A 12,702-nucleotide genomic window follows, 5' to 3' on the forward strand; every position below is an offset into this window, starting at 1 on the left:
GCTGATATTATTGTTTACAGCGATAAAGTTTATTTTCCTGAGTAAATCCTTTGACCCTTTGTACGACCACAAAGAGTTTAAAATGGATTTTTAAATCAATTTTGAAAAATAACCTCACGGTCCTTATTGACAGAAAAGTTCCTACTTGACAGCTCGTTCCAAGGGGACCATAGTTGATCCATCGAAAAAATGTTGTCTTGTCATTTTTTTTGCATTAAAATGAAAAAAAGTGATCAGAAATGGTTTTTGATCGTGTTTTTTTACCGGTGTACATAAAAATTGACATAGGGCTTTAGTACCCAATTTAAACATTTAAAATTGATTTGAGATGTATTTTTCAAAATTTTAATTCGGTGGCCTTCATTAATAAATTCAAGTGAAAAATATAATGAAATATTGAACGCATGAACCATCAGACCGATCGGGTTTTTACATTTCTCAGTGGGAGGCTGATTGAGGCGTTACATTTCTTAGAGGATAACAGCGCCACCTGAACCCTCGAGAAATGTAACACCCTGATCAGTCTGATCGTTGGAAAAAAATCGGGCTGACGAAGGCCGATCGAGGCGGAAAGTTTCTCAGTGGGAATGTGAAGCAAAATAGTGTAAGCGAACCTGAACATTCTTTAAATTCACCACCTGCTTGCTTGCTTTGCTTCACCACAAGAAGTGTCACTCCAAAGGTGACGTTTCCCCAGAGTCCAAACAACAAAAATTATTGAAAATAATTAAAAATTTATTTCCTCGGATCGCTAAGAAGAATTGAGTTGTACAAAATCCAGAAAGTAGGAACCTGTGGAACGAGTGCTCTGGATATTTATAAGGTAAGTCGTTTCTGTAACATCTGGACCAACACGAGAAAAGAGTGGAAATGCATGTTGCTTTATTATTCAAAATCCATGGCTGAAGACAACTATTTTACAAAGTGCTGGCCTACTAAGCTACTTTTTTACACAATGTGAATGCTGCTCTTTTCAAATTTGCAAATGTTCCTGTTTGGTTCCTGTGCCATACCAAAAATAAAATAAATAAAATTATTCCTGATTTGGTTTATCAGAGCGTGGACAGCGAACACTACCAGCAGCTGTACAGAGCCTTTGATAATCGGCGGAAATGGTCATTTGAGCACGATGAACCTCACGGAAATGACGGCCGTCAGTGATGGCGGCAAGCAACAGATTCACCTGCAGTTACATCAAGCCGAATTTGACGTTCAGCATTAGCATTTTTAAGGCGCGGACGGCCTATGACTTCGCGTCTGCTGATGACAGCATGTATGTTTAGCATTTTATCCCGAAGATTAAGTCAACAAAATTAATGGTAAGCTTCTAAACTTTGTTCTATAAAAACCAAAGAACTAGATGTAAACATTCATTACTTTTTGCTCCTGTATTTTGTCAACATCATTGGAGTGAGTGGGATAAACTGAATGTTTATTTTGGTTCTTTGGTCCTTATACAAAAAAGGTTAACTACAATTATTGTTTTGATTTGTATCATCCTTTTTCAATGCTTATTTCTTATCAATCGGCAAGTTGTATCTCAATATTAACCGGTCGCGCTAGTGTACTTTGTGCACCATTTAACACCTAAACTCGAATCTGAATAGAAATTCCCCCTTTTTCTCGAGCTAGGGAGTTTAGGCGTTAAGAAGTGTAAGGTAGGCTAAAAATCGCAACTTACGAAAGCTTAAGCAAGTTTGTTTTTGTATTTTATTGAGGTTTTTTCACATTCCACCTTTTTATCTTACTTTCTATAGTGAATTTAAACATGTTTCAAGATATAGCTTGATGCTTCTCCGTTGAATCTAGATTTTGATGTAATTTTTAGGCCTATGTTGAATGATTTACTTTTAGTTCTTTGACGATCCCTCTTGAAACTTCAGCAATCAAATTTATATCAAAAATAAACTAAAAGTATATCATTCCCAGCAATGGCATAAAAAGCGATAAAATTTACATCGGATTCTGGATTTAACGGAGAAAATTTTTTTTTCGCTTTGGTAAATTTACGTAAGTTTCATCGGAAATTTACACGATTCTAGAGCAAAGTTTGTTCGGCAGATTTACGTTGGATGGCATGATAATTTAAAATGAAACTCATTTAAATTAGCATCATTAATGACGTGCACTTTTGGTACATCATAAATGATGTAAATTTACCGAATTTTTTTTTCTGTGTACGTTAGTATCACGGGCCTGCATCTGACCCGCCGCCTATTTCGTCGGTCGTTGAGCCGATTCCAGTTAGGAACTGATCGTACAATATACAATCAATTAATTACACGATAGCTTTCGAAGTTGTCGTTTTTTTTATTTCTTTAATTACAGGTAACCACGTTGACGTTGGGATTTTGGCTAATATGTGTCACGATCAAGGATACCGGAGAAGCATCTGCTGAAGCCGAATTCTGAGATGAGCTGAGCTTCCTGAATACCAAGGATCACCAAGCTGGTGTTAATCTGAATATATGATTGAATTTTTAGAGTAGGAAAGAACGAGGATATAGTGAATGAGTGTGGCAGAGAAGAGAGAGAATGAGAAGAGAGCATTCATGTAGCGTAATGAGAGAGCAGGTCAGCCGAGAGAGAAGTTGAGAATGTGTGTGTGAGAAAACGAGAAATAAATCAGTCGTGTGTTTTGCTTGAGCTTGAAACGACGCGTTATTCATCCTTATCCGAAATATTCCGAAATTCAGTGAAAAATCGGGCTTCAGTCACGACAGATACCAAATCGATCAGAAAATTTCTTCTCAAGATACATAATTTGATACATTTACATATCCATTTTGTATGACCAGCCACCAAAATTGTATGAAGACTTGTATGGATAATCTAATGATGCCAAATGACATCTTTTGACACGGGGAATGCATGGACAAAGTTTCACCCAAATAAAAAAAAAATGAAGAAAAGTCGATTTGCGAAATCGTAGAGAACCACTCAGTAGACACTCTTAGATTTCTTTACTAAAAGTTCCGTCAAAGGTTATAATCCATAGCAAGACTAGCAGCGCTTATTTACATGAGCTTTCCTTCTAATGCCCGATGATTGCATGTACAAACACAAAGCCCTATGAATAAGCTCGTACTGTTCAGAGTTTTGAACCATTCCTCCACGCTGAAGCCGCAGATTACATACGATTCCTAGTATGTCAACACCCACTTGATTGCTAATCCAGGTTGAGCTTTGACGCTGTTGTATTTCCAATGGTGTATTTGTTAGATCATTATCTCCTTGAGTTTGATCTTCTGAACGATCAATTAAATTAATTGAAGCACGAATTTGATTTAAACCGTTCAAAATTGCCAACAAGCATCCAGTCCTACCAATTCCTGCAGAACAATGAATTATTGGTAGGGCACAGGCTAGCTTTGTCGGTGAAGTATTTGTCTTTGTTTCAAAATCATCACTGCAGTCACTGTCGAGTATATCCAGACTTATATCGAGTAAGACATCAATATCTTCTGGAGATCTATGGTCTGGCCAGTCTGGGAACCAATAGTGATAAACTTCGAATGCTTTGCATATTTCAAGATTTTTACTATTCGCTTGATATGAATAAATCACCACTAGCTTACGCGTGCTATAGCCATTTTTAAGACAGATACCGACATTGGTAATGAAAAAATAATTAAAATTAATATCAGGAACGGTTGGCCTCGAAATTTGCCGCGTTTCAAAATTAAGAATATCGTTGACGACGTTTGCATTCCTGGATAGTACAGCTTGCGTTTTGTCTGTGGTTTGGCTAGTAAATACCATCGATTCATTAAGTTGCTGTGGAAAATATACTGCACACTTCTGTCGACTGTTTTCCACAAAGTCTGTTAGCATTATTATCTTTTGTTTAACGAGAATAGATCTATCCGTGTCTTCCTCAACAATTTTTTCGACGTTTTGGTAAACCATCAACCAAAACTCAAAAATGGTCGATGACATAGGACCCTGGGTTGCTATGTAACTGTTATTGGTGAAGTCTGGACCCTAGAATGAATATAAAGTTATAAAACATATTAGTCATGTATTGTAAGAAGCAGCACTGTGGGTTGACACAAATAATTTCTAGGTACAAAGTAACATTATTTTTGATAAGCTATCTATGGTTGTAGTATTTTTTTCAGCGTATTTTTTGCAGCCCGACTGTGTTTCAAATGTAGATGGCGCCAAAATTAGGTTACTTGCCTAAAATCGTATGCCTTTCTGCCGGATTGAAGAACGAAATCGATTATTTTTCATGATTCCCTGCATCAATCTTAAAGAAACTGGGTGCAAAAGACGAGAATTTTTATGCTTTAAAATAATTAACATCAATTTTTGAGCGCGCGAAAATTTTTCTTTAAAAAACATGTTTTGGAACACGAAAATAATTTGTTTCCCCGTATATATCAATGAAATAAAATTCAATTCAATTTTACTGCTCGTACAACCTCCGGGTCATGAGCTGTCTCCAGATGCGCTGCCACTGAACTCGGTCTTGGGCTGCTACTCTCCAATTCCGACTCGGAACTCCCACACTTCTCAGATCTTCCTCCACTTGGTCTAACCACCTCGCACGTTGTGCCCCCCTCCGCCGCGTTCCAACCGGCTCCGAATTAAACACCAACTTCACCGGATTGATAGTCTGGTTCGGTTGGCGCGCATCCAGCGCGTCCGGCATTCTTGCGACGTGTCCGGCCCACCGGATTCGGCCAGCCTTGGCGACCTTCCGAATACTTGGCTTGCCGTAGAGTTGCGCCAGCTCGTGGTTCATCCTTTTCCTCCATACAGTGTTCACACGCACGCCGCCAAAGATCGTCCTAAGCACTCGCCGTTCGAAAACTTCAAGCGCTTGCAGGTCCTCCTCGAGCATCGTCCACGTCTCGTGCCCGTAGAGGACGACGGGTCTTATCAGCGTTTCGTACATGGTACACTTTGTACGCCGGGAAAGGTGACCAGACCGTAAGGTCTTGTGGAGTCCGTAGTAGGCACGACTACCGGTGATGATGCGCCTCCGAATTTCTCTGCTGCAGTTGTTGTCCGACGTAACCAACGATCCGAGGTACACAAACTCCTCCACAACCTCGAACTCGTCGCCGTCGATCGTCACGCTCGGTCCTATGCGAGCCCTAAGGGACTCGGTTCCTCCTGCCAGCAGATACTTCGTCTTCGCAACATTCACCTTCAATCCAACCTTATCCGCATCCCGCTTCAATTCGGTGTACCGCCTGGCCACATCCTCGAACGTTCTGCCGACAATGTCCATGTCGTCGGCATAGCAGATGAATTGGCTGGATCGGTTGATAATCGTGCCCCGCATGTTGAAGCCCGCCCGCCTCATTACACCTTCAAGCCCAATGTTGAAACAGAGGCCGGAGATACCGTCGCCTTGTCGCAGTCCCTTGCGCGATTCGATCGGGTCGGACATCGCTCCCGAAATCTTCACGCTGCACCGCGCCCCGTCCATCGTTGATTGCACCAGTCTGATCAGCTTCCCGGGAAAGCCGTTCTCGTACATGATCTTCCATAGCTCTTCGCGATCGACCGAGTCGTACGCGGCTTTGAAATCGATGAACAGGTGGTGCGTCGGGATCTGGTACTCGCGACATTTTTGGAGGATTTGGCGTAGCAAAAAGATTTGGTCCGTCGTCGATTTCCCCTCCACGAAACCGGCTTGGTACGTCCCAACGAAATCCTTTGCTCGCTCCGACAGACGACAGAAGATGATCTGAGACAGCACTTTGTAGGCCGCGTTGAGAATAGTGATGGCTCGATAGTTCTCACATTCCAACTTGTCCCCTTCTTGTAGATCGGGCATATTACTCCCTCTTTCCACTCCTCCGGTAGCTGTTCTGTGTCCCAGACCTTGACTATCAGCCGGTGTAGACAGGCCGCCAGCTTGTCCGGGCCCATCTTGATGAGTTCCGCACCGATACCATCCTTACCCGCTGCTTTGTTGTTCTTCAGCTTCTTGATGGCATCCTTAACTTCCCTCATCGTGGGTGCTGGCTCGTCCTCGCCGTCCACCATACCGCTGACGTCGTTTCCCCCGTCGCTCTGGTACTCCGCCTCTGGGCCGTTCAGGTGCTTGTCGAAGTGCTGCTTCCACCTTTCGATCACCTCACGCTCGTCCGTCAAGATGCCTCCGTCCTTATCCCGGCAAATTTCGGCCCGCGGCATGAAGCCTTTCCGGGATTGACTGAGTTTCTTGTAGAACTTGCGCGTTTCGTTGGAGCGATACAGCTGTTCCATGTCCTGGCACTCCAACTCTTCCAGGCGGCGCTTCTTGTCCCGAAAGAGATGGGTTTGCTGTCTTCGCAACTGTTTGTACGACTCCTTGTTCCCACGGGTGTTGTGCAGCAGCCACTTGTCCCGCGCTGCTTTCTTCTCGTCCCAAATCGCCTGACATTCCTCGTCGAACCAGCCGTTCCGTCGAACTCGGTCCACGTACCCGATGGCGCTCGATGCCGCTGCGTTGATGGCTGCTTCCATATGGCTCCAGCAGGCCTCCAGAGGGGCTTCAGCGAGCTCACTCTCGTCAGGCAACGCAGCTTCGAGTTCCCGCGCGTACTGGGTAGCGACCTCAGGATCCTTGAGCCGCTCCAGATTATACCGCTGCGGGCGACGGTACCGGATCTTATTGACCTCAGACAGGCGTTGGCGCAGCTTTGCCACCACCAGGTAGTGGTCCGAGTCGATGTCCGCGCCACGGTAGGTTCTGACGTCGATTATGTCCGAGAAGTGCCGACCATCGATGAGAACATGGTCGATTTGCGTCTCCGTGTCGTTTGGTGATCTCCAGGTGTACTTGTATAGGGAGGTGTGCTGGAAGAAGGTACTACGTATGGCCATGTTTCGGGAGGTAGCGAAATCGATGAGTCGTAGGCCGTTCTCGTTCGTCTGCTGGTGGGCGCTGAACCTCCCAATAACCGGTCTAAACTCCTCCTCCTGGCCGACTTGAGCGTTTAAGTCGCCGATGACAATCTTGACGTCGTGTTTTGGACACTTCCTGTACTCGCGATCAAGAAGCTCGTAGAAAGCGTCCTTGTCATCGGCGTCGCTTCCCATGTGCGGGCTGTGCACGTTGATGATGCTCAGGTTGAAGAATCGGCCCTTGATTCGCAACCGGCACATTCTGTCATTGACTGGCCACCAACCAAGCACGCGCTTCGCCATTTCGCCCAGCACGATAAAAGCTGTCCCCAGCTCGTGTGTATCGCCGCCGCTCCAATACATAGTATACCCACCGAATTCTCGGTGGTCCTTCCCCGTCCAGCACACCTCCTGCAGCGCCACGACTTCGAGACCGCGGACCCGCAATTCGTTGTGAAGAATGCGGTCGCTCCCATCGAAGTTGAGAGACCTGCAGTTCCACGTCCCGAGTTTCCAATCCCTGGATCCCCGAAAATCGGGTCGGCGATTGGATCGGCTCGCATCTGGAGCTCTCTGCACTACTGTTTTACGGCGGGTGCGTGTAGCCATCACCAACCCCCTGTCTCGCCGGAGGACCGTCGTACCAGGACTGTTTAGAGTCCCACCCTGGCACTGGGACTTTTAATCAGCCGCCCCTAACCTGGGGAACAGACGCTGTTTCGAGCCGCCCCTAACCTGGGGAACAGACGCTCGAGGGGGTCCTAACTCTATTTGCAGTAAGCCGCCCCTAACGTGGAGAACAGACGCTTACCTCGACGATGGAGCAGGACACCGGTTTCTTTGAGCCGCCCCTAACCTGGGGAACAGACGCTCAAAGAAGGTGTGCGGGGGGGGGGGTCGACCACTTCTATGGAGCCGCCCCTAACGTGGGGAACAGCCGCTCACAGTTGGAAGGGATCGAAAACCCAGGTGTTATAGGCCGCTCCTGACCTGGAGTACAGACGCCCAAAACGTGGTTGGAGGGGCGGGGGCGGGGGTAGTGCTTCGCGGTTGATGAATTGCACTTCACTTTTCAATTTTTTTTTTTAAATAAAAAGTTATATTGATTATAACAGATGTGTTAACGTACACGCAAAACAACCAATGCGAATTCTTTGAACATCGGTGTCGAAATTTTTAGCATCGAATGGTCATAAACCGCCTTGTCTTTAACATCAATCCCTTCCCTACTAACCCCGAGTAGGCCGCGGGTAATCGGCTCCCCTCCCACTAACATTTACACACAAGATCCTCTGTAATTACTCTTAGCATTAAGAACAATGTAATTACAAAAGCCGACTCGGTCCTAACCAGGTCCCAGTACCGAAAAGGACCTAATAAAAATAATTTTATGAAAAAAAAAAATGGTCATAAACGATCATGCACATTCGATGCTCAAAGCGCTTTAACCATCCGATGTTCAACTTGCTTTGGATGGAATTTGACAGTTCATTTGATAGTGTGCGTGTCGCCACGAGCAGCTTTTTCTATTCAACGCTGGCGGCGCCACCATACATTGCCGCTGCTGGGCAGTACTGCTTTTCGCCACTAGATGGCTCTGTTCAATGTTTTTGTCGCTAGATGGCTCTGTTCAATGAATATTTTACGTAAAAAATAAACTGTTTGAGAGAATATTAATCAAAACCTAGATCAAAACATAAATTTGTATTGCTTCAACTTTAGAATTATACTAAATCAACATGTTTTCATTGAAATCATTACATTTATTTAGTTTAATTTTCATGTTAAAGCAATACAAATTTATGTTTTGATCAATAATCCCTACAAAAGGAAATAATCAATAAGACGTTCAATAATGTTTATGTAGGGATAAACAACAAACGTTTAACAATAAATCTTCGTTACTTCAGTCATCGGAAAACCACTTTCTAGTAGCAGAGTTGAAATCAGGACAAAAATGCTGCTGAGCAATAATCTACGAAATCGGTCTTTTTTCTTCAATTTTATTTTTTGTATTTTTTAATCCAACTGAAACTTTTTTGGTGCCTTCGGTATGTCCAAAGAAGCCATTTTGCATCATTAGTTTGTCCATATAGTTTCCCATACAAATTTGGCAGCTGTCCATACAAAAATGATGTATGAAAATTCAAAAATCTGTATCTTTTGAAGGAATTTTTTGATCGATTTGGTGTCTTCGGCAAAGTTGTAGGTATGGATACGGGCTACACTGGAAAAAAATGATACACGGTAAAAAAATTTGGTGATTTTTTTATTTAACTTTTTATCACTAAAATTTGATTTGCAAAAAAACATTATTTTTATTTTTTTTTTTATTTTTTGATATGTTTTAGAGGACATAAAATGCCAACTTTTCAGAAATTTCCAGGTTGTGCAAAAAATCTTTGAGCGAGTTATGATTTTTTTAATCAATACTGATTTTTTCAAAAAATCGAAATGTTGGTCGCAAAAATTTTTCAACTTCATTTTTCGATGTAAAATCAAATTTGCAATCGAAAAGTACTTCAGTGAAATTTCGATAAAGTGCACCGTTTTCAAGTTAAATCCATTTTTAGTTTCCATTTTTTTGACTTTTTAGAAAATAGTCGCAGTTTTTCATTTTTTTAAATTAGTGCACATGTTTGCACACTTTTGGAAAACATATTTTTGAAAAGCTGAGAAAATTCTCTATATTTTGCTTCTTCGGACTTTGTTGATACGACCTTTAGTTGCTGAGATATTGCAATGCAAAGGTTTAAAAACAGGAAAATTTATGTTTTCTAAGTCTTACCCAAACAGCCCATTATTTTTTAATGTCGATATCTCAGCAAGTAATGGTCCGATTTTCAATGTTAATGTATGAAACTTTTGTGAAATTTTTCGATCTTTTCGAAAACAATATTTTCAAAATTTTCAAATCAAGACTAACATTTCAAAAGGGCCAAATATTCAATATTACGCCCTTTTAAAATGTTAGTCTTGGTTTAAAATTTTTGAAAATATTTTTTTCGAAGAGATCGGAAAATTTCACAAATGTTTCATATATTAACATTGAAAATCGGACTATTAGTTGCTGAGATATCGACATTAAAAATTGGTGGGCTGTTAGGGTGAGACTTAGAAAACATCAATTTTCCAGTTTTTAAACCTTTGCATGGCAATATCTCAGCAACTTAAGATCGTATCAACAAAGTCCAAAGAAGCAAAATATAGAGAATTTTGTCAGCTTTTCAAAAATATTTTTTCCAGAAGTGTGCAAACATGTGCACTAATTTAAAAAAAAAAATGAAAAACTGCGACTATTTTCAAAAAAGTCACCTAAATATGGATTTAACTTGAAAACGGTGCACTTCATTAAAATTTCACTAAAGTACTTATTGATTGCAAATTCAATTTTACATCGAAAAATGAAGTTGAAAAAATTTTGCGACCAATATTTCGATTTTTTGAAAAAATCAGTATTGATTCAAAAATTTATAACTCGTTCAATGATTTTTTGCACAACCTGGAAATTTCTGAAAAGTTGGCATTTTATATCCTCTAAAACATATCAAAAAATAAAAAAAAATAAAAATAGTGTTTTTTTGCAAATCAAGTTCTAGTGATAAAAAGTTAAATAAAAAATCACCAACATTTTTTTTACCGTGTATCATTTTTTTCCAGTGTAGCCCGTATCCATACCTACAACTTTGCCGAAGACACCAATTCGATCAAAAAATTCCTTCAAAAGATACAGATTTTTGAATTTTCATACATCATTTTTGTATGGACAGCTGCCAAATTTGTATGGAAAATTTTATGGACAAAGTAATGATGCAAAATGGCTTCTTTGGGCATACCGAAGGCTCCAAAAAAGTTTCAGTCGGATTAAAAAATACAAAAATAATTGAATGACCGAAATCCTAGAGAACTGCTCTGCTGCCTTGTAATCTTCGGCTGTTCGATTCCAGCGCATCAAAATTTCCTAACGGAACAACCGACCGGCGGTTTCCATCCGAGCTTCCGCTTGGTCATTCTCGACCAGCACCAGATCGACCTCGATCGGCCGGAAAAACCGCGCTGGGGCAAGCAAGGCAAATTAGCACGTGTTAGAAGTGTCGCCACGGACAGTTAGGCGGATTAACGAGACTCTCCCTTGCGATCTTTTTTTTTTAATTTCCAAAAATGCAGGGTGGTTACACTTTCGCGATTTTCGCGGATTTCGCGAATTTCGCGATTTTCGCGGATTTGGCGCGGATTTAGTCAGCGATGGCGCGGATTTCGCGGATTTACAAAACCGAAAAATATTTTTTTATTCAATATATTCTTTTGTTTAATTTAATTCATATAAAGTACCTAATCATGTCTTGATTTGGGATTGAGTGCTTTGACAGTTTCAAATATCACTGTTGATTTTTTTATTTTATAATTTCTAAAGATGATAACTGAACTAATCTCAATAACTGAATATTTTGTCTGAGATCTCACTAAGAGGAATAACTTGTACTTGGTTAAGCAATTAATTTGTCGGCCTTCCAGGAAAATTCAAATATGTTTTTAATTTTTAAGAATTTCACCGATTATTAAAATGAACTACACAATCTTGTAAATTGAGCAAATTATTTTTTATTATTTTAAAGATATATTATTTAGGCTTCTGAAGCGATCTTGAAAATTTTATTTTTTTATTCAAAAATAGTTATGTCCCTCGACTCTTATCACAGTTAAGCGACATAAATTTTGAAAAAAAAATTGCAACGGTCTTTTTATAAATAACCTTACTCTGATTCCTGCCATAAAACGGTTAACTTTTAGTAATTGTTGCCGAGCTGGGCAACGGGTGCTGATATTTTCCGGATTTATAACTCAAAAATCGTCGCAGTTTGGCGAGTTCATTGCGATTGTATTTCAGTGGGAGGAGAGAGAGAGTTATAAATTTCCTAAAATACAGTACAGTGGCGTAAGAAAAACTCAGCAATTATAACTAATAAGTAAACTCACGTTTAGTGTCAGCGGTCCCAATTTGGGTGTTCAATTGAGCATCGTTGATGCAGATCGGTTCAGGTTAGAATCCCGCGTGGAGTACTACCTGCACAAAGGGGGGGGAGGGATGTTTAAGCTATATTTTGTAATAATAACTCACTAATATTATCAATAAACACATTGATAAGTACCTAATTCTCGGAGCAGGTATTTGATAACTAATTTAACTAAATTAAAAAGGCCTTCATGGCGAAAAATACGTTTTGAGCTAGCACTAATCACTCAGACGGTGACGATACGAGGAATGTAAAGGATCTTTGTTCGTGGCATCACCGTTTGGCAGCTGTCATCTGTACGGGATGTACTGTTGCTGGTCCGCGAGGTGCGTTTAGCGCTTGCCGCGCGTAACACTCCCCCCAGGTAAACCAACCACTGGTCGGTTTACTTTCGTTCGCACTGAGCGTCCAGGGTCCCAGGTGCTTATGGACTCCAATTGACTCCATTCTGTTGTAGGTGTTGCATCGGGAAAAATACACCCTCGACGAACGAAGCTTTGGCTGTTCATCAACTTGCATCCGTGTTCACTCTTCGAAAGCCACTGCGGTTCCTTGAAAATGCAGTCGATCTTCGCGTTGCACGTTGATGGTGTCGGCAGACCGTTGTTGCGTAGCACGTCCATCAGGTTGATCATGGTATCCGCTGTTGGCCTCAGACTCCCAAATGAGGCGGATTCGATCCATCGCGCGGGCGTCTGGAGCATCTGCTGCATGCTACCGCGTTCGAAAGGTTGACCAGTTTGAATGCAGCTTATTTTGGACGAGTCAAATCGTTGAGCAAACTTAAGTAGTTGTCCCTGTTGTTGTGTTGCCCCGACCAAGTCTGGCTCTCCCGTAT

At 41.6% G+C, this 12,702-nt stretch overlaps 1 protein-coding gene across 1 annotated transcript; it reads right to left on the bottom strand.

The window, feature by feature from the left end:
• Positions 1–2,913: 2,913 nt before the first annotated feature.
• LOC119770764 (receptor-type tyrosine-protein phosphatase R-like) lies at positions 2,914–11,914 on the bottom strand. The gene is made up of 2 exons (XM_038266242.1): positions 11,827–11,914; positions 2,914–3,984 (listed from the first exon to the last, which is right to left on the bottom strand). The coding sequence occupies exon 2, from the start codon at positions 3,937–3,939 to the stop codon at positions 3,004–3,006; it is 936 nt and encodes a 311-aa protein (XP_038122170.1). The 5' UTR covers positions 3,940–3,984; positions 11,827–11,914; the 3' UTR covers positions 2,914–3,003.
• Between the last annotated feature and the right edge of the window lie 788 nt (positions 11,915–12,702).

The sequence above is a fragment of the Culex quinquefasciatus genome, chromosome 3, assembly GCF_015732765.1.
Source record: "Culex quinquefasciatus strain JHB chromosome 3, VPISU_Cqui_1.0_pri_paternal, whole genome shotgun sequence".
Lineage (NCBI taxonomy): Eukaryota > Metazoa > Arthropoda > Insecta > Diptera > Culicidae > Culex > Culex quinquefasciatus.

Bases quoted from the DNA above. Each gene is read 5' to 3' on its own strand.
- LOC119770764 (XM_038266242.1), bottom strand. From the start codon at position 3,939: ATGTCATCGACCATTTTTGAGTTTTGGTTGATGGTTTACCAAAACGTC.